The 20,027-nt window shown below is 45.3% G+C and overlaps 1 protein-coding gene, 1 long non-coding RNA gene and 1 pseudogene across 2 annotated transcripts; all 3 read left to right on the top strand.

The window, feature by feature from the left end:
- Window positions 1-5,873: 5,873 nt before the first annotated feature.
- On the top strand, window positions 5,874-13,553 carry LOC143420896 (uncharacterized). Its single transcript, XR_013100663.1, has 2 exons — window positions 5,874-6,546; window positions 6,801-13,553. It is a non-coding gene; the product is annotated as an uncharacterized LOC143420896 (long non-coding RNA).
- A 2,754-nt stretch (window positions 13,554-16,307) lies between these two features.
- Window positions 16,308-17,375, top strand: LOC143420894 (uncharacterized). The gene has a single exon (XM_076889532.1). It carries the CDS (start codon window positions 16,359-16,361, stop codon window positions 17,265-17,267), a length of 909 nt encoding a protein of 302 aa, XP_076745647.1. The 5' UTR covers window positions 16,308-16,358; the 3' UTR covers window positions 17,268-17,375.
- A 2,595-nt stretch (window positions 17,376-19,970) lies between these two features.
- Window positions 19,971-20,027, top strand: part of LOC143420706 (cytosolic arginine sensor for mTORC1 subunit 2 pseudogene) — a 643-nt pseudogene continuing 586 nt past the window's right edge.

Raw genomic sequence — 20,027 nt, 5'->3', positions numbered from 1 at the left:
CTGAATTGAATGAATATAAATGTGTTTTACCAGAAACGCCAGAATCTCAGGTTAAAGCTCACAAAACTATTTCAACAACAACCAGCAAATGAGAGCAGGAAACGCATTCCACACGAAAACGTAAACAGAGCGGACCGACGCATCAGAATTAGCTTAGTCGGCGTGGGGGCTAATATCATCCTTAATTCCTTCTTACTTTTGCTGTTTTGCTTCCAACACGATAAAACCCACAGCTGTGCGTGAACTGTGAGAGAAACTTCAAGAAAAGTTTCCCATCTCAAACATGTGTTTTCTGCATTACTCATTCGCTTATTACCCATCAGTCTACGGTTGTTTACAGCGCTGGCGGCCGCTGTCTTTTCTTTCCTTTGTAAATGACGTCGGATAATAAAGCTTAATTTCTGCTGTTTAATACTGAAGAAATGTAAACTTTTTCAAATTAGGTATAATTGCAGAATATTTTTAAGGTTATCTGCTATAAAATCCATGCCAGGAAAATCTCCTTTATGTTTTTATTTTTTTATTTTTTTATTCTCAGTTACTTTGACACAATGGCATGTGCTGTGATGGTCACATCTCTGATAAAGTTTAGTGTCAGTACTGATAAATGATCAGAATTATAAGATCTCTCACTTTCTGAGTAAAAATTGCACCAAATCGAATCTGGATTATGTGGATTATAGAAATCAGTGATGATACACAGTGTGTGTGTGTGTGTGTGTGTGTGTGTGTGTGTGTGTGTGTGTGTGTGCTTTGGTGTGTGTGCTTTGGTGTGTGTGTGTGTGTGTGTGTGACAGAGAGAGAGAGAGTGACACTTGCTGTGTATTTAAGAAACAAACGCTCAAAGAAACCAAACAGAATGACACAGGCAGAAAGACACTGTTTTATTTTGGTAACCAATGATGCATTTCTTCTCCGCTTGTACAGTGCACCCTGAAGCCGTGTGTGGACCAGGAGATCAGCAGAACAGGAACCACAGAGCGTCAGCGGCAGACATCCAAGCTGCACAGGGCACACGCAGCACCAGGCAGAATTAATGACGTCCCTGATCCACAGCTCAAGCCCAGCCACCCGCTGCCTCCTCGCCGCCTCCTCCCGGGACCTTCAAGGACCACCCACCAGCCACTGGTACACATTCCAATCTTACACAATGGCCCCAGCATCACAGGGCATCTCCTGACATTAAAATCTATCCTGATTTCTGTTGTTTTTCCCTCATCTCTGAGCCGCTGAGTGTGAGTGTGTGTGTGTGTGTGTGTGTCTCTCTCTCTTTTACACAAAAAACACATGTCAGTTGTTAAGGAAAATGTTATAAAACACTTCTTCAGTAAAGACTCAGAGAAGAGAAACACACAGAACTTCTTGCTAGCAAGGGCAGCCTCCACTCTAAGAGACTCCAGTGAGAGAACTGCCCCGGTCTTTATTTTATACTCCATTGAGCGTGTGTGTGTGTGTGTGTGTGTGTGTGTGTCTCTTTTACACAAAAAATACATGTGAGTGCACTTGCAACAACTTTTAATATGCAATGTACAGGACTTGCCAGCTAGGCGCCATCCTGTGGACCAAACATGCAATTGAAAGATGTTATTTTCGCCGGTATAACACCTTCTGACACTTTGTACCGCATTGAGCCAGCAGAGGGAGCACCTCTTGTTCAATCCCAGTGGCAAAGCAGCTGCTCTGCTTCTGTGTGTGTGTGTGTGTGTGTGTGTGACAGAGAGAGAGAGAGAGAGAGTGACACTTGCTGTGTATTTAAGAAACAAACGCTCAAAGAAACCAAACAGAATGACAGAGGCAGAAAGACACTGTTTTATTTTGGTAACCAATGATGCATTTCTTCTTCCCTTGTACAGTGCACCCTGAAGCCGTGTGTGGACCAGGAGATCAGCAGAACAGGAACCACAGAGCGTCAGCGGCAGACATCCAAGCTGCACAGGGCACACGCAGCACCAGGCAGAATTAATGACGTCCCTGATCCACAGCTCAAGCCCAGCCACCCGCTGCCTCCTCGCCGCCTCCTCCCGGGACCTTCAAGGACCACCCACCAGCCACTGGTACACATTCCAATCTTACACAATGGCCCCAGCATCACAGGGCATCTCCTGACATTAAAATCTATCCTGATTTCTGTTGTTTTTCCCTCATCTCTGAGCCGCTGAGTGTGAGTGTGAGTGTGTGTGTGTGTGTGTGTGTGTCTCTCTCTCTTTTACACAAAAAACACATGTCAGTTGTTAAGGAAAATGTTATAAAACACTTCTTCAGTAAAGACTCAGAGAAGAGAAACACACAGAACTTCTTGCTAGCAAGGGCAGCCTCCACTCTAAGAGACTCCAGTGAGAGAACTGCCCCGGTCTTTATTTTATACTCCATTGAGCGTGTGTGTGTGTGTGTGTGTGTGTGTGTGTGTGTCTCTTTTACACAAAAAATACATGTGAGTGCACTTGCAACAACTTTTAATATGCAATGTACAGGACTTGCTTGCTAGGCGCCATCCTGTGGACCAAACATGCAATTGAAAGATGTTATTTTCGCCGGTATAACACCTTCTGACACTTTGTACCGCATTGAGCCAGCAGAGGGAGCACCTCTTGTTCAATCCCAGTGGCACAGCAGCTGCTCTGCTTCTGTGTGTGTGTGTGTGTGTGTGTGTGTGTGTGTGACAGAGAGACAGACAGAGAGAGAGAGAGAGAGACACTTGCTGTGTATTTAAAAAACAAGCGCTCAAACAAACCAAAGAGAACGACAGAGGCAGAAAGACACTGTTTTTTTTGTGGTAACCCATGAGGTCTTGCTATCGAATTGTACAGTGCATCCTGAAGCAAGGCCGAGCAGATGACATAGTGCTCCACAGGCCTGCTTCTGGTGCCTGCTCCTGTACCAACCTGCTGCAGAGGCTTCTGTGAAGGGAAACTGCTACATGTTATGTCACCAATCCCTGCCATGCTGCGTGTCTAACGACCCGGCAGGGCCTGCTGAGTACAGTGGTGGTGGACCCAGGCCCTCTGCACCTTCCTTTCTCCGACTGGGACCCTTTTGTCCCATCCTTTTTGGTCCGATTCGCCATATCTCCAGAACCGAAGAAGCCATCGGCGTGGCTTCTTCGCCACAGCGTCCGGCACCCACCAAAACCCCCACCTAGACACCAACATCAGCCCTCTACACCTCTTACTTTTTCAGTTATTCCACTTTTGTCCCATCCTCTCCTGGCTTTTTCCCCATAACCTATCATTTAAGCCTCATCATACCTGCCGTGGGCCACTGGAGGGAGACAAATCACCATGCACTAAAATTCAAATTTTGCACTGCAAACCTCACAGTGTCTGTGTGTGTGTGTGTGTGTGTGTGTGTGTGTGTGTGTGTGTGTGTGTGTGTGTGTGTGTGTGTGTGTGTGTGTGCGCTTTGGTGTGTGTGTGTGCGCGCTTTGGTGTGTGTGCTTTGGTGTGTGTGTGTGTGTGTGTGTGACAGAGAGAGAGAGAGAGAGAGAGTGACACTTGCTGTGTATTTAAGAAACAAACGCTCAAAGAAACCAAACAGAATGACACAGGCAGAAAGACACTGTTTTATTTTGGTAACCAATGATGCATTTCTTCTCCGCTTGTACAGTGCACCCTGAAGCCGTGTGTGGACCAGGAGATCAGCAGAACAGGAACCACAGAGCGTCAGCGGCAGACATCCAAGCTGCACAGGGCACACGCAGCACCAGGCAGAATTAATGACGTCCCTGATCCACAGCTCAAGCCCAGCCACCCGCTGCCTCCTCGCCGCCTCCTCCCGGGACCTTCAAGGACCACCCACCAGCCACTGGTACACATTCCAATCTTACACAATGGCCCCAGCATCACAGGGCATCTCCTGACATTAAAATCTATCCTGATTTCTGTTGTTTTTCCCTCATCTCTGAGCCGCTGAGTGTGAGTGTGAGTGTGTGTGTGTGTGTGTGTGTGTGTGTGTGTCTCTCTCTCTTTTACACAAAAAACACATGTCAGTTGTTAAGGAAAATGTTATAAAACACTTCTTCAGTAAAGACTCAGAGAAGAGAAACACACAGAACTTCTTGCTAGCAAGGGCAGCCTCCACTCTAAGAGACTCCAGTGAGAGAACTGCCCCGGTCTTTATTTTATACTCCATTGAGCGTGTGTGTGTGTGTGTGTGTGTGTGTGTGTGTGTGTTGACAGAGAGAGAGAGAGAGAGACAGAGAGAGAGAGAGAGAGAGAGGGAGAGATACAAAGGAATGTAATTCAAATTTTGCACTTCAGACCTTACAGTGTGTGTGTGTGTGTGTGTGTGTGTGTGTGTGTGTGTGTGTTGACAGAGAGAGAGAGAGAGAGAGAGAGACAGAGAGAGAGAGAGAGAGAGAGAGAGGGAGAGATACAAAGGAATGTAATTCAAATTTTGCACTTCAGACCTTACAGTGTGTGTGTGTGTGTGTGTGTGTGTGTGTGTGTGTGTGTGTGTGTGTGTGTGTCTGTCTTTTACACAAAAAATGCACTTGCAACAACTTTAATATGGAATGTACTGGACTTCCCGGCTAGGCGCCCTCCTGTGGATGACAGGTGCAATTGATTGTCAAAAGCAGATATCTAACAGCTTCTGACACTTTGTACCGCATTGAGCCAGCAGAGGGAGCCCCCCTGGTTCAATCCCAGTTGCACAGCAGTTGTGACCAGCTTCTGTCTGTGTGCTTTGGTGTGTGTGAGTGTGTGTGTGTGTGTGTGTGTTGACAGAGAGAGAGAGAGACAGAGAGAGAGAGAGAGAGAGAGAGGGAGAGATACAAAGGAATGTAATTCAAATTTTGCACTTCAGACCTTACTCTGTGTGTGTGTGTGTGTGTGTGTGTGTGTGTGTGTGTGTGTGTGTGTGTGTGTGTGTTGACAGAGAGAGAGAGAGAGAGAGAGAGAGAGAGGGAGAGATACAAAGGAATGTAATTCAAATTTTGCACTTCAGACCTTACTGTGTGTGTGTGTGTGTGTGTGTGTGTGTGTGTGTGTGTGTGTGTGTGTGTGTGTGTGTGTGTGACAGAGAGAGAGAGAGAGAGAGAGAGAGAGACAGAGAGAGAGAGAGAGAGAGAGAGAGGGAGAGATACAAAGGAATGTAATTCAAATTTTGCACTTCAGACCTTACAGTGTGTGTGTGTGTGTGTGTGTGTGTGTGTGTCTGTCTTTTACACAAAAAATGCACTTGCAACAACTTTAATATGGAATGTACTGGACTTCCCGGCTAGGCGCCCTCCTGTGGATGACAGGTGCAATTGATTGTCAAAAGCAGATATCTAACAGCTTCTGACACTTTGTACCGCATTGAGCCAGCAGAGGGAGCCCCCCTGGTTCAATCCCAGTTGCACAGCAGTTGTGACCAGCTTCTGTCTGTGTGCTTTGGTGTGTGTGAGTGTGTGTGTGTGTGTGTGTGTGTGTGTGTTGACAGAGAGAGAGAGAGACAGAGAGAGAGAGAGAGAGAGAGGGAGAGATACAAAGGAATGTAATTCAAATTTTGCACTTCAGACCTTACTGTGTGTGTGTGTGTGTGTGTGTGTGTGTGTGTGTTGACAGAGAGAGAGAGAGAGAGAGAGAGAGAGAGGGAGAGATACAAAGGAATGTAATTCAAATTTTGCACTTCAGACCTTACTGTGTGTGTGTGTGTGTGTGTGTGTGTGTGTGTGTCTGTCTTTTACACAAAAAATGCACTTGCAACAACTTTAATATGGAATGTACTGGACTTCCCAGCTAGGCGCCCTCCTGTGGACGACAGGTGCAATCCCAGTTGCACAGCACTTGACCAGCTTCTGTGTGTGTGTGTGTGTGTGTGTGTGTGTGTGTGTGTGTGTGACAGACAGACAGACAGAGAGGGAGATTCAAAGCATCAGGACCAGGAGATGACACAGTGCTCCAAAGGCCTGGTTCTGCTGCCTCCTCCTCCACCCACCTGCTGCAGACGCTTCTGTGAAGGGAAACTGCTACATGTTATGTCACCGATCCCTGCCATGCTGCGTGTCTAACGACCCGGCAGGGCCTGCTGAGTACAGTGGTGGTGGAATCGGCCCGATCGGACACTCCTATCTGCCACTTTGACCTTTTTATTCCGTCAAATTTGGACCCATTTACACCAAGTCCAGAACCGTTGGTGCTATCGACATGGGGTCTTCACCAGCGCGTGCGGAGCGGCAGAAAATCCCCACGTAGACACCACTTTCATCCCTCTACGACACTTACTTTCCCAGTTATTCCATTTTATTCCGTCAAGCTCTGGCTAAATCCCCTTAACCTAACCCTAACACTAACCCTAACCCTAACTCTACTTCTTTCCTGGAAATTAAATCTTAAACCTTACCCAAGTACTGGATCTGAAGCCCAAGTAATCCTAATCCCAGCTGAAACCTAAAGCCTAACCCAAAGTCACATCTCCTTTCTAAATTTACTCCCCAAGTCGGGTTGAGTCCTCCCCAAGCAGGGTTGAGAGTGTAGTATTAAAGCCAAGTCGGCATTGTAGTAGCCCAAAATTCGGAAGAGAAAGAGGTCAGATGTAGGCCAAAAGGAAGGGTAAAGGGCAGAGGTCAAGAATTATTGGTGATCATATGCATTTTTTGTTAATTTTGTTTTTTGTATTTATCTGGATAATGAACAATAGAATATATTTTCTTTTATGTTAAATTATGATCTTCCATATTAATCTAAAGATTGTGAAGACGTTTTTGTCAGTTTTCCTTTTTTTCACAGTTTAATATATTGTACTTCAATGACTTTTGTTCTGCAACTACACTTTGTCAAAATGAAACTTAATTTAAAGCAAGAAAAAAAAAGGCAGAGGTCAAGAGAAGGGAAGAAAAGGATGATGAAAAAGGAAAAGTCAAAAGGGGAAAGAGGAGAAGACTGGAAAGGAAGAAAGAAAGAAAAAAGGAAAAATGAGAGCCAAAAAGTCTGGCAGAATTGGAAAAAAGCAAACAGCTAAAAAAAGATATTACAAGAAAGCCAAAGAAAGCCAAGGAGGCGGGATCAGAGGGGAGAGTATAAATAGGAGCCTCAAACCCAGTGCTCTTCAGTATGCCCTCGCCTGAGGAAGAAGAAACAACTTCGAAACGTCGCGACAAGGGCATACTCATTTAATTTTTTCAACTTTACGTTAGTTTGTTATTTTAGTTTGTTATTTTTGGGGGATTTTATTTCATGTTTTAATTCATGTTTTATTGATTTTCCTTAACAACTCAAATTAGAGAGAACTCAAAACAAAATTAAAAACCACACAGAAAACAAATTGGGATTGAAAACACTTTATTGGAAACAAGCCAAAGTAACGGAAAAATTGGGAACCTGCAAAAAAAGAATACCTACCTTTGCAAACCTGTAAAAAAAGAAATATTGGAAACAAGCCAAAGTAACGGAAAAATTGGGAACCTGCAAAAAAAGAATACCTACCTTTGCAAACCTGTAAAAAAAGAAATACTTACCTTTCAAATTAAAAATCAATTATGGAGGTAGAGGGATGTGAGGCTGCGGACCATCGGGGTTGATGGCCCGTGCACGCCCTGTTCCTCCTTCGGGAGGGACAGGTTCTTTTCTTCAACCCTAACCCTCCTTCTACCCTCGTAGGAGGAATCAATTCCCCTACCCTAACCCCTAACCCTAACCCTAAAAGACAAGAAGGAACAAGTGACACAAACAAGAAAAACTGGAAAGGATATAAAGGAAGGGGGTGCCATTAAAGAGAACATAAGAACACAGGACGGGATGTCTAAAATGCAGGGGGTGCCATGTAAAAGAAAGAAAAAAACATAGAGAAAAAAACAAATGAACCAAGGGGTAAAGTTGAAAGACGAAACACAGAGAAAGATAGAAAAAGGGAGAGTCACGTAAAAACTGAGAAACAGAAAAGACAAAGAAAAGAATTAGAAAAAAGAAATGTCTGGAAAAAAAAGGGGCGGAGACAGCCCAGTATAAAAGGCCCTGAGTGGCAACAGAAAGACAGAAACAGAAAAGAACACAGAGAGACGTTGGGCCAGCCTGAGGAAGGCTATACCCAGCCGAAACGTCGCGATGGCCCAACGGCAGTGCACTACACCCGCTAAGGGTAATTTTTTGAATAGGGGGCACCGTTCCCAATCCCATTGATGGACCGTGCACCTCAGGCTCCGGCAATAGCCGGGCCTGGTCTTACCTCAACACCCGTCCTACCCCCTGCTGGACCAGCGCGCACCTTTAGCTCTCCCGCCGTGTGCTTCGGTGGGGGATTGGCTTAGGGCCATCAAGATGGAGCGTTACGAAGACAGTTTCCTTCAGGCTGGCTTCAACTCAGTGGACCAGCTGGCCCCAATCACCACACAGGATCTGCTGCACATGGGTGTGACTTTGGCTGGGCATCAGAGGAAAATCCTTTCCAGCATCCAGACAATGACCTTTCAAAACAAGAGCACTGCAACTGTGACCTTCTAGCTGACCTGCCTCTTATTCTGGACATGACACCAGCACACAGGTGCTGCCAAGTACTGAGAGCACTCTGGATCCTCTTTCTGTGAGCCACTTTGAACACGGACTCGTAAAAGGGATTGGCGACTTTATTCGTGACCAGAAAAAATAGGGAGAAAAAACTATGGTGTGAACTGTTGTGCAGAGATTGGCAGGTCTCTGCCACACAGAGGGACCAGGTGATGAAGCTGTGCGGACTGACTGCTTCTTTATTTTTTTGTTCTTTTGTTTGTTTTTTGCAGTTTGTGCTTTTACATCCACCCAAGATTTGGACTCAGTACATGTGGTGAGCAAAGAGGAACAGCGGACCAGAGTTTACACAGTTCTGTATTGTCATGTCATTACAAAAAAACAAAACAAAAAAACCCAAACTGGTTTGTTGTCCCAAAATGTCACTTTGATCTTTCACCAAAGGAGACAAAAAAGACGAGAAGAAATGCCAAGATTTTTAGTTTTCGTATTGTTGTAATTATGAATGGGAACCGCTCTCGATGCCGACTACGTTACTTCAGAGACACCTTTCACATCAAAACGTGAACATTTTAATGTGAGATTTTACATTTTGTTGTTCTTTCTCCCCCATTTGGAAAAAAAGAAAAAGAAAAAAAAGAGGAGAAAAAAAGAAAAAGAAAGAAAGTACTCCGCCGAAACGTCACGTGGGCCCCGAGCTACTTCACCCAAGATATGGGCAATTTTTTGAACACCCGGGCAGGGTCTCCATCTTCCTGCCCCCGTTGATGGACAGTGCACCCAGGACCCTTTAGGGGGGCCTGCTTTACCTCATCCCTAACCCTAACCCCCCTAACCCTCGTGGGGGTGGGAGATGCCCCTGCCTGAGGTCCAAACTCTAACCCTAACCAGGGGGGGTTTGAAACTTAAACCTTAGAAGGAAAAAAGCCCTAGGGGAGCCTGTAAAGGAAGGAAACAAAAACCCTAGAGAAAAAATAAAATAAAAAAATACTTACCTGTAGAAAAATTAAAAAATACTTACCTGCCGCTAAACCTGTATAAAAGGAAAGAGAAAAACACTTAAGAAAAAAACCTGTAAAAGAGAGAAAGGAAATACTTACCTGTCCTAAAAACCTGTATAAAAGGAAAAAGAAAAGCACTTAAAGAAAAAACCTGTAAAGAAAGGGAAAAGAGAAAAAATTAAAACAAAGAAATACTTACTTGTTGCAAACCTGTATAAAAGGAAAAAAGAAAGGTCTTACCTGACAGAGTCACAATTAAGCCGGGCCAGTCTGAAGAAGGCACTACTCCGCCGAAACGTCACGTGGGCCCCGAGCTACTTCACCCAAGATATGGGCAATTTTTTGAACACCCGGGCAGGGTCTCCATCTTCCTGCCCCCATTGATGGACAGTGCACCCAGGACCCTTTAGGGGGGCCTGCTTTACCTCATCCCTAACCCTAACCCTCCTGAGTTCGTTCATTATGAGAAATGTTTGTAAAATTTGCCACAGACGTCCATGTGATCAACAACAGACACACGTGATTCCCCTTCGTGGTCTAAACCAATCAGAGATAGTCAGGGGCGGGACCTCTGTCCGTGGTCCAGCTGGAAGTGGAGGTGGATATAGACAGGTGAGTAGCTTGAATGAAGCGATATCGATTCATTAAATCCTGAATTGAATGAATATAAATGTGTTTTACCAGAAACGCCAGAATCTCAGGTTAAAGCTCACAAAACTATTTCAACAACAACCAGCAAATGAGAGCAGGAAACGCATTCCACACGAAGACGTAAACAGAGCGGACCGACGCATCAGAATTAGCTTAGTCGGCGTGGGGGCTAATATCATCCTTAATTCCTTCTTACTTTTGCTGTTTTGCTTCCAACACGATAAAACCCACAGTTCACGCACAGCGAGCTGTGCGTGAACTGTGAGAGAAACTTCAAGAAAAGTTTCCCATCTCAAACATGTGTTTTCTGCATTACTCATTCGCTTATTACCCATCAGTCTACCGTTGTTTACAGCGCTGGCGGCCGCTGTCTTTTCTTTCCTTTGTACTTAAATGACGTCGGATAAGAAAGCTTAATTTCTGCTGTTTAATACTGAAGAAATGTAAACTTTTTCAAATTAGGTATAATTGCAGAATATTTTTAAGGTTATCTGCTATAAAATCCATGCCAGGAAAATCTCCTTTATGTTTTTTATTTTATTTTATTCTCAGTTACTTTGACACAACGGCATGTGCTGTGATGGTCACATCTCTGATAAAGTTTAGTGTCAGTACTGATAAATGATCAGAATTATAAGATCTCTCACTTTCTGAGTAAAAATTGCACCAAATCGAATCTGGACCTTGTGAATCGGAATCAAGTGGATTATAGAAATCAGTGATGATACACAGGCCTTGTGAATATCCTAGGACCGACAGAAGTGGATATAACTGACCGTGGGCAATGAGAAAAGATGAAAAGAACGATTGATAACTTTTTTGTCAAGTTAAGGCCTGATCGATCTGAAATTCATAGCCAGTGCTCTGACAGGGAGCCATCAATCTTTGAACGCTGATTTGGGTGCGCCCAACTTTTTTTAATAGTGTGCATAAGAAAAAGCCAGAAGAGGGAGCACCTCTGGTTCAATCCCAGTTGCAAAGCAGCTGACCAGCTTCTGTGTGTGTGTGTGTCTCTCTCTCTCTTTTACACAAAAAACACATGTCAATGCGCTTGCAAAAACTTTAATATGCAAAGCACAGGACGTCCCAGCTGGTCGCCCTCCGGTGGACCACAGATGCAATTGCAGCAGAGGGAGCCCCTCTTGTTAAATCCCAGTTGCACTGCAGACCTCACAGTGTGTGTGTGTGTGTGTGTGTGTGTGTGTGTGTGTGTGAGTGTGTGAGAGAGAGAGAGAGAAATTAAAAAGCAATGAAATTCAAATTTTGCACTACAGACCTCACTGTGTGTGTGTGTGTGTGTGTGTGTGTGTGTGTGTGTGAGACAGACAGACAGACAGACGGAGAGAGGGAGAGAGAGAGAGATTCAAAGCACTGTAATTCAAATGTTGCACTGCAGACCTCAGTGTGTGTGTGTGTGTGTGTGTGTGTGTGTGTGTGTGTGTGACAGAGAGACAGACAGAGAGAGAGAGAGAGACACTTGCTGTGGATTTAAAAATTTAAAAAAACACACAGAAAACCCAAAGAGAAAAAGAGGCACAGAAGTCGATTTGTACCGCGTTGAGTTGCAAAGCAGCTGACCAGCTTGTGTGTGTGTGTGTGTGTGTGTGTGTGTCTCTTTTATACAAAAAATACATGTGAGTGCACTTGCAACAACTTTTAATATGCAATGTACAGGACTTGCCAGCTAGGCGCCATCCTGTGGACCAAACATGCAATTGAAAGATGTTATTTTCGCCGGTATAACTCCTTCAGACACTTTGTACCGCATTGAGCCAGCAGAGGGAGCACCTCTTGTTCAATCCCAGTGGCACAGCAGCTGTACTACTCATTAACGGTGCTGTTTTTGACCATCCTTTGATGACACATTTGTGCTTGACAAAAACAGGAGCTGCCTCCTTATATTTGAGGTGACAACAACTGAGTTTGTACATGGCAAGGGGAATAACAGCAGAGGTAAAGACAGTGAAGATGTGATTGGGAGAAGGAAGCCAAGATTTAGTTGGAAGACAAGGTTACATTCTACATACTGTTGCTCAACTTTCTACTCTTACTATCTTTTTTGTTTGTTTTTAGTAGACTGCTCTTGTATTTTTATGCATCAGTTATGAGGTATAGAAAACTTTGAAGAACAAAAGAGCACGAGCACACAAGCTTGTATTGTTTTTGTTTTGTATTGGCACGGCAGTTTAAAAAAAAAAAAAAGAAAAAAGGAAAAAAAAGAAAAAGATCCATCTGCGTATCTAATTAATGCTTTTTCAAATTAAGACATTTTGTTTTGTTTTTTCCTTTTTCTCAGTACTTGCCTGAACTGCATGGTGGTAAGAAGTAGTTTTTGGAGGAGTAAAGAAGGTTGTTGTTGGGCTGGTTAGCTTTGTCTGTCTTTGGAATTTTCTTACAGGACACCCAAGCATAACTGTAACATTTGGGGGCTTCGTCCGGTGGTCGAGAGAGGGAGTGTGGAGCAGGGAAATTATTTTACTGCTATTGTTAAATAATTGTCATCATTACCATTGCATTAATAATATAATCTGGAGTTTATATTGCATTCAGGGGTTAAACAGTGTCTCTTTCAGAAAGACTGAGTTGCAGGCTGACAGGAAGTTGTATGCAGAAGTGAAAGCAGGAAGTTATTTTGAGCAGCAGGCTAAGACGAGGCTTTAACAATGTAACAGATAGCTTTAAGAAGGCTTTAAGGTTTTATGCACACAGGTATTAAATTAACTTTGTATTCCAGGTGCAGTTATAACTATTTTATACATATTGCATATCTGTGCTTATTTGAGTTGATGTTCAGGTTCTTTAAAGGTCTTAAGCTTCAACTAGTGAGAGTGTCTAGATGATCCATGCTGAGGGAAAACTAGAACATAGAAGGAATTGCAATACATGCTTACAAAACACTTATATATCAGATCATTTTATATTAAGGTTTTAGTAGAGGTTCTTGGTTAAAACATTTATTTAGTAGAAGACATACACATAGTCTCAGTGAGCTTCTGGTCTGGTAAAAGGTCAGAAGTGCAACAGGTGAATTGAGAAAGAGCATTTGAGGACGAGACACAGATAGTAGGTGAAGAGGTGACACAAAGAGCATGTGAGGTCGTGACACACACACACATGAGTTAAATTTATTTAGAGGAGAGATTACTCATGTCTGGTTGTAACTGCAAAAGTGTCTCGGTAAAAGAGGAACCGTTCCTTGTTGTCTCGGCAAGAAAGAGGAACAAGACAAGAACTGAAAGGTAGACAGGAAGGGCTAGCCATGAAAATAGAAGATGATTTTCTGGGTGAAAAGTCATGATGGTGTTGATCTGATCTATGTATAAAATGTACCGGTGACGCATGAAGGGGCGTCAGTAAACAAACCCTGATGCTATAAAATATCTGTTCATGCTTTGATTAAGTCGAGGACTACTGGCTGTCTGCGTACAGAGTGTCTTCCCACACGTGTGTTCATTAAAATCATTGTTGGACCAAGATCCTCTGGACCATGGGTGGTGTGTACTCTTTCCTCAATTTTGAACCTTAACATTCTAGGCGCCATCCTGTGGACCAAACATGCAATTGAAAGATGTTATTTTCGCCGGTATAACTCCTTCAGACACTTTGTACCGCATTGAGCCAGCAGAGGGAGCACCTCTTGTTCAATCCCAGTGGCACAGCAGCTGCTCTGCTTCTGTGTGTGTGTGTGTGTGTGTGTGTGTGTGTGTGTGTGTGTGACAGAGAGAGAGAGAGAGAGAGTGACACTTGCTGTGTATTTAAGAAACAAACGCTCAAAGAAACCAAAGAGAACGACAGAGGCAGAAAGACACTGTTTTTTTTGTGGTAACCCATGAGGTCTTGCTATCGAATTGTACAGTGCATCCTGAAGCAAGGCCGAGCAGATGACATAGTGCTCCACAGGCCTGCTTCTGGTGCCTGCTCCTGTACCAACCTGCTGCAGAAACAGAAAAAGACAAGAAGTCACGTAAGATAAAACAAAGAAAATAATGTAAATACACACGGAAAGGATTTAAAGGAAGGGGGTGCCATAAACAAAAGTACAGTGAACAAAGGACGGGATGTCAAAAAAGACAGGGGGTGCCATAAAAAGATAAAGAGACAATCCTAATAAATGTATCTGACTCCAGCAATTTGCACTAAAATTTCTAGAAAGCTGGTTTTCTTTCTCCTGCTCGCCTTGTCTGAATATGGAGTAAACACAGAAAGACAAGAAAAAACAAGGGGAAAACAAAGAGAAAAATAGTAAGAAAACTAAAGATATGAAAGACAAGAAGTCACGTAAAATAGAAAGAAAAGCAGAAAAAGAAAAAGACAAGAAGTCAGAAAAAGAAAAGGACAAGCAGTCAACTTAAAAAAGCCCAAGTGGGAGGAGCTAACATGAGTATAAAAGGCCAAGAGAGGCAAACAGAAAACAGAGAGACAAAGACAAGACACACTGGGTCGGCCTGAAGAAGGCAAAAACATGCCGAAACGTCGCGAACGGCCCAGTGAATGCTAAATGTGCACTAAAACCCTAGATATGGGCAATTTTTTGAACCAGGGCAGGGACACCACCACCCGGCCCCATCGATGGCCCGTGCACCTCAGGCTACCAGCTTGCTGGTGGCCTGATTCTTTTCTTAACACCTAACCAGCCAGTGCCTCGTGGGGTTGGGGGTGCCCCTGCCCTCTATCTTACCCTAACCCTAACCACAGGGGGGTCCCTAACACAAAAAACGAAGACAAGAAGTCACGTAAGAAAGAAAAACAAGTAGAAAAAGAAAAAGACAAGAAGTCACGTACAAGAAAGAAAGATAAGCAGAAAAAGCAAAAGACAAGAAGTCACGTACAAGAGAGAAAGACAAGTAGTCAGAAAAAGAAAAAGACAAGAAGTCACGTACAAGAAAGAAAGATAAACAGAAACAGAAAAAGACAAGAAGTCACGTAAGATAAAACAAAGAAAATAATGTAAATACACACGGAAAGGATTTAAAGGAAGGGGGTGCCATAAACAAAAGTACAGTGAACAAAGGACGGGATGTCAAAAAAGACAGGGGGTGCCATAAAAAGATAAAGAGACAATCCTAATAAATGCTTCTGGCGTAGGATCTTGGTGCGGCCGTTTGCCTGGTAGGTGTGTTTGGCTATGATGGCAGCCTTGGGCACAACAATGCGGGAGCAGGTGTTCTCAAACTTCGCATTGATGCAGATCTCTTCGCCTTCACAGAATCCACGCCGGTCAATTTTTGCATTCAATGACACCTGACCGTCAGGGATGAACATGCAGGTGACTTTCTTCTCGGAGGGTCAGCGCTCGTTTGCATGTATTAGCTCTAGAATTGCCACAGTTATCCAAGTAACGGATGAGCGATCAAAGGAACCATAACTGATTTAATGAGCCATTCACAGTTTCACTGTACCGGCCGCGTGTACTTAGACCTGCATGGCTTAATCTTTGAGACAAGCATATGCTACTGGCAGGATCAACCAGGTAGCCCCTCAGGCGGCGGCAGCGGCGCGCACGCACGCGCTCGCTCGCTCGCTCGGGGCTACTGAGCCCTGTCGACCAGGGCGAGGCTTTCCGGACGCACGTGTGGACCGGGGCGAGGGTTCGAGAAACCGTGTTTGCCGGACGGGGCCCCGTCGCCCTCGCGGGGTGGGCAAACTCTGGGTTTGCCTACCCACTCTGCGACGAGGCCCGCCGTGGTATGACCACCGGGACGGACCGGGCGTCTCGGTCTCGCTACCGAGCGATCGCGTCTGGCGGGGGGGGGGAAGCGTGGGGAGGACAGGGCGGGGTCCGAGAACCACCACCCCCCTTCGACCTTCGCGCTGTAACCCCCGGCCAGCGCTAGAGGCGAGCCTGCGGGCCGGAGGAGCTGACCGCCCGAAGGCGCCGGCGAAGGTGCCGGGCCCGGCGGCAGCCCTCTGATGGCAGGCCACGTTTGCCAGTCGATCGGGGTGGGAGGGCACAACCCTAGAAAAAAACTTACCTGTTAAAATAAAGCCTGTATAAAGGAAAGAAAAAACTTACCTGTTAAAATAAAGCCTGTATAAAGGAAAGAAACAAAAAGGAAAACACTTATTCACCTGGGCTCGACTGAAGAAGGCACTTCTATGCCGAAACGTCTCGCGATAGCCCATTAGCTCTCAAACCCAAGACATGGGTAATTTTTGGAACCGCCGGGCAGGGTCTCCACCTCCCGGCCCCCATTGATGGACAGTGCAGTCAGGCCCTTGGTGGCCTGTTATCACCTAAACCCTAACCCCCTAACCAGACCCCCCTCCCCTCCGGCGGCCGGACATGCTGAAGTGTATCCCCCTGTGGCGCTGCAACCGCCACGTCGAGTCGGTGGACAAGCGGCATTGCAACTTGCAGACGGTTCCTGATGAAATATTTCGATACAGCCGCAGTTTGGAGGAGCTTCTCCTTGATGCCAATCAACTCAAAGAGCTACCAAAGCCTTTCTTCAGACTACTGAACCTCCGGAAACTTGGCCTGAGCGACAATGAGATCCAGAGACTCCCGCCTGAGGTGGCTAACTTCATGCAACTGGTGGAATTGGACATCTCCAGGAACGATATTTCTGAGATCCCAGAGAGCATTAAGTTTTGCAGGGCCTTGGAGATTGCAGACTTCAGTGGAAACCCCCTCTCCAGATTGCCGGATGGTTTCACTGAACTCCGAGCGCTCGCTCACCTGGCCCTCAATGATGTGTCATTACAGATGTTGCCCAATGACATTGGAAATTTGGCCAACCTGGTGACGTTGGAGCTCAGGGAGAACCTGTTGAAGTCTCTGCCCACGTCGCTCTCTTTCCTGGTGAAACTGGAACAGCTGGACCTGGGCAGCAATGAACTGGAAGTTTTGCCGGATACCCTCGGCGCTCTCCCCAACCTAAGGGAGCTGTGGCTGGACCGTAACCAATTGTCCTCATTACCACCAGAGCTGGGAAACCTTCGTAGGTTGGTGTGTCTGGATGTGTCGGAGAATCGTCTGGAGGAGCTCCCGTCAGAGCTGAATGGCCTCCTGGCTCTCACAGACCTGCTGCTCACACAGAACCTGCTGGAGGTCGTCCCGGACAGCATAGGGTCTCTGAAACAGCTGTCCATCCTGAAGGTGGACCAGAACAGACTGACCCATCTGACTGATTCAATAGGCGAGTGTGAAAACCTCACAGAACTTGTCCTGACGGAGATAAGAAAGATCTAACCCAAGACATGGGTAATTTTTGGACCCGCTGGGCAGGGTCTCCACCTCCCGGCCCCCATTGATGGACAGTGCACTCAGGCCCCTGAAAGGGTGGCCTGCTATCACCATAATCCTAACCAGCCCGTGCCTCGTGGGGGTGGGAGATGCCCCTGCCTGGCCCTAAAACCCTAACCCTAACCAGGGGGGGGTTACAAGAAGTGCAGAGCTAGAACTAGTGTGGCTCCACTACACAGTCAGGACTGTAAAGTTAAGAAACCACTAATTCAGACTCAGGCCTTATATTTTCTGTTCTTTGTGTCAGGACAAGAAGTGAAAAGTTGTTGGGTGGAAAAAGGAATGAATGAATACATGACTTTTGCACACAGATCTCATTAACACACAAAACACATCCCATCTGAGGCCAGACAAATGTGGACTGTGAAGGCTCTCTATTGCACATTTAACTGTTGTCAAAGTAACAGCTGAAAAAAATATATTTTGCTGTACTACTAGTGTAAAAAGTGAAATTAAAAAAGGAAAAAAGAAGAAGAAGAAAGGCAACCATTCAGTAGTTCTTGCCCTTTAAGGCTAATCAAAAATGGTGGAAATGTGCTTTTCCTCTCACACTTGACTTGTTGTAGTATGTTTGAATATGAGAAAATCATTAAAAAAAAGTTTTTGGGAGATGCAAAATCCATAAAAAAAAGGAGTAAAAAAAGCCTAAGTAAAAGGAAGAAAAATTAAAAGAAATGCTTACCTGCAATACCTGAAGAAAAAGGAGAGAAAAAAGTTAGAAAAAAGTGCTTACCTGCAAACCCTAAATAAAAGGAATTAAAGAAATGCTTACCTGCAACCCTAAAGGAAAAAACCTGTATAAAAGGAAGAAAAAAGTGCTTACCTGCAAAAACCTAAGTAAAAGGAATGTAAAAACTTAAATAAACGGCGGTGAAAATTAAAAGAAATACTTACCTGTAAAACCTGTATAAAAGGGAGAGAAAAACACTTACCTGCAACCAGTACTGACCTGAGCCAGCCTGAGGAAGGCACTACGATGCCGAAACGTCGCGATGGCTCATTGCAGATCTAACCCAAGACATGGGTAATTTTTGGACCCGCTGGGCAGGGTCTCCACCTCCCGGCCCCCATTGATGGACAGTGCACTCAGGCCCCTGGTGGCCTGCTATCACCATAATCCTAACCCAGGAGGGAAGGACCGCGCATTCCTCGGTCCCCCCCAGGGGGGACGGGGCCGTAACCAACGCCCTAACCCTAACCCTAATGATGCGGGTGTCCGCGCTGAAGCTTCTGGGTCTGGGCTGCGCCAAGGTGGAGTACGCTAAAGGCAAGCAGCGGTGCCGACAGGAGGCCGAGTACCTCAGACATGAAACGGTCCTGCGGCTGCAAGACCAGCCCACAGACTCTGACGGCTCTGTGGTGTTGAGACCTGGCAACAAGTACGAGTACACGTTTGGATTCGAGCTCCCTCAGCAAGGGCAACTGGTGTCGTCATACAAGGGGAAGTTCGGCTACGTCCAGTACTGTGTCAAAGCCCTGATGGAGAGGCCGCAGCAGCCCGTGCTAGAGTGCAAGAAATGTTTCGAGGTGGAGGAGCCACTGGATGTCAACACCCCAGACCTGCTGTCTCCAGCAGGTGGCATGAAGGAGAAGAAAGTCACCTGCATGTTCATCCCTGACGGTCAGGTGTCATTGAATGCAAAAATTGACCGGCGTGGATTCTGTGAAGGCGAAGAGATCTGCATCAATGCGAAGTTTGAGAACACCTTGTTGGGAAATTGTTGGGAACACTGTTGCTTTTCAGAATCACAGCATGTAAATTTCTTCCTTAAATGTCAGTAGTGTTACCAGTGTTTGAAAAAAGTCCTTTATTCCTATATTGTTGCTTTTGACTCTCCTACTGCCCAGAAGACTCTGTTCAACTGAACAATGTTTTTGATGTGGAGATATGCAACTTCCACCAGTCACCACAGCTTGGTGACTGGTGCTAATTACTGCGAGTGCCGTCCATACCACACGCTCTCGATGGAACGCACTTTATCTGAGGATCCTTGTATCTGATCTGCAGTTGTCCCAGGCAACATTTCATTTAAGAGTTCCACTTCTGTGAATTCACAACTTCTGTTCTTTCAGGGCGCAGGGAAATCACTGTTAATGACTCATTTGTGAGAAAATATGTTTGTAATACGCTCTTGATACGTGCAGATGTTTTTGTATGAAAGCCGAGGGGAGAATATAAAAGGCGGAGCTCACACAGGAGCTCATTTTCCACTCGGCACTCGATGAGAGCACATCTCTGCCAGTCCAACTGTTGCCAGCTAACCTAGCTTACAGTTTTCTGTGTGCCACACCTGAAGAAGACCGTGTACGGTCGAAACGTTGTGTTTTTTGTGTTTATTTTTAAATAAACAGTTTTTTTTGGCACACCTTCTTTTGTTGTTTACTGTTTTTACGTGACTTTTTCCTTTCCACATTTTGGAAAGCGTTTTTTGTTCACATTAAAATTAAATAAATATTTTTTGAAGCACATTTAATTTTTTTTGGAAAAAAGAAAAGAAGAAAAAAATTCTGGACGCCATGGACGACGGCTGGACGGTGGTATGCTATGGCCGCCGCCACCAACGTGACCGCCAAGTCTTCTGGGACGGGTACGGAGGGCCGCAGGGAGGGATGGACCGTGCACGCTCCTTTTCCTTTCGGAGAAGGGATTATCTTCCCCACCCTAACCCATTTTAGTCCTTCCTCAAATGAGAAGACGTAAAAGAT

This window comes from Maylandia zebra, linkage group LG10 (assembly GCF_041146795.1).
Source record: "Maylandia zebra isolate NMK-2024a linkage group LG10, Mzebra_GT3a, whole genome shotgun sequence".
In the NCBI taxonomy this organism is placed as follows: Eukaryota; Metazoa; Chordata; class Actinopteri; order Cichliformes; family Cichlidae; genus Maylandia; species Maylandia zebra.
Note: the sequence above shows the minus strand (reverse complement) of the source record. Positions and strands in the feature narration are given on the sequence as shown.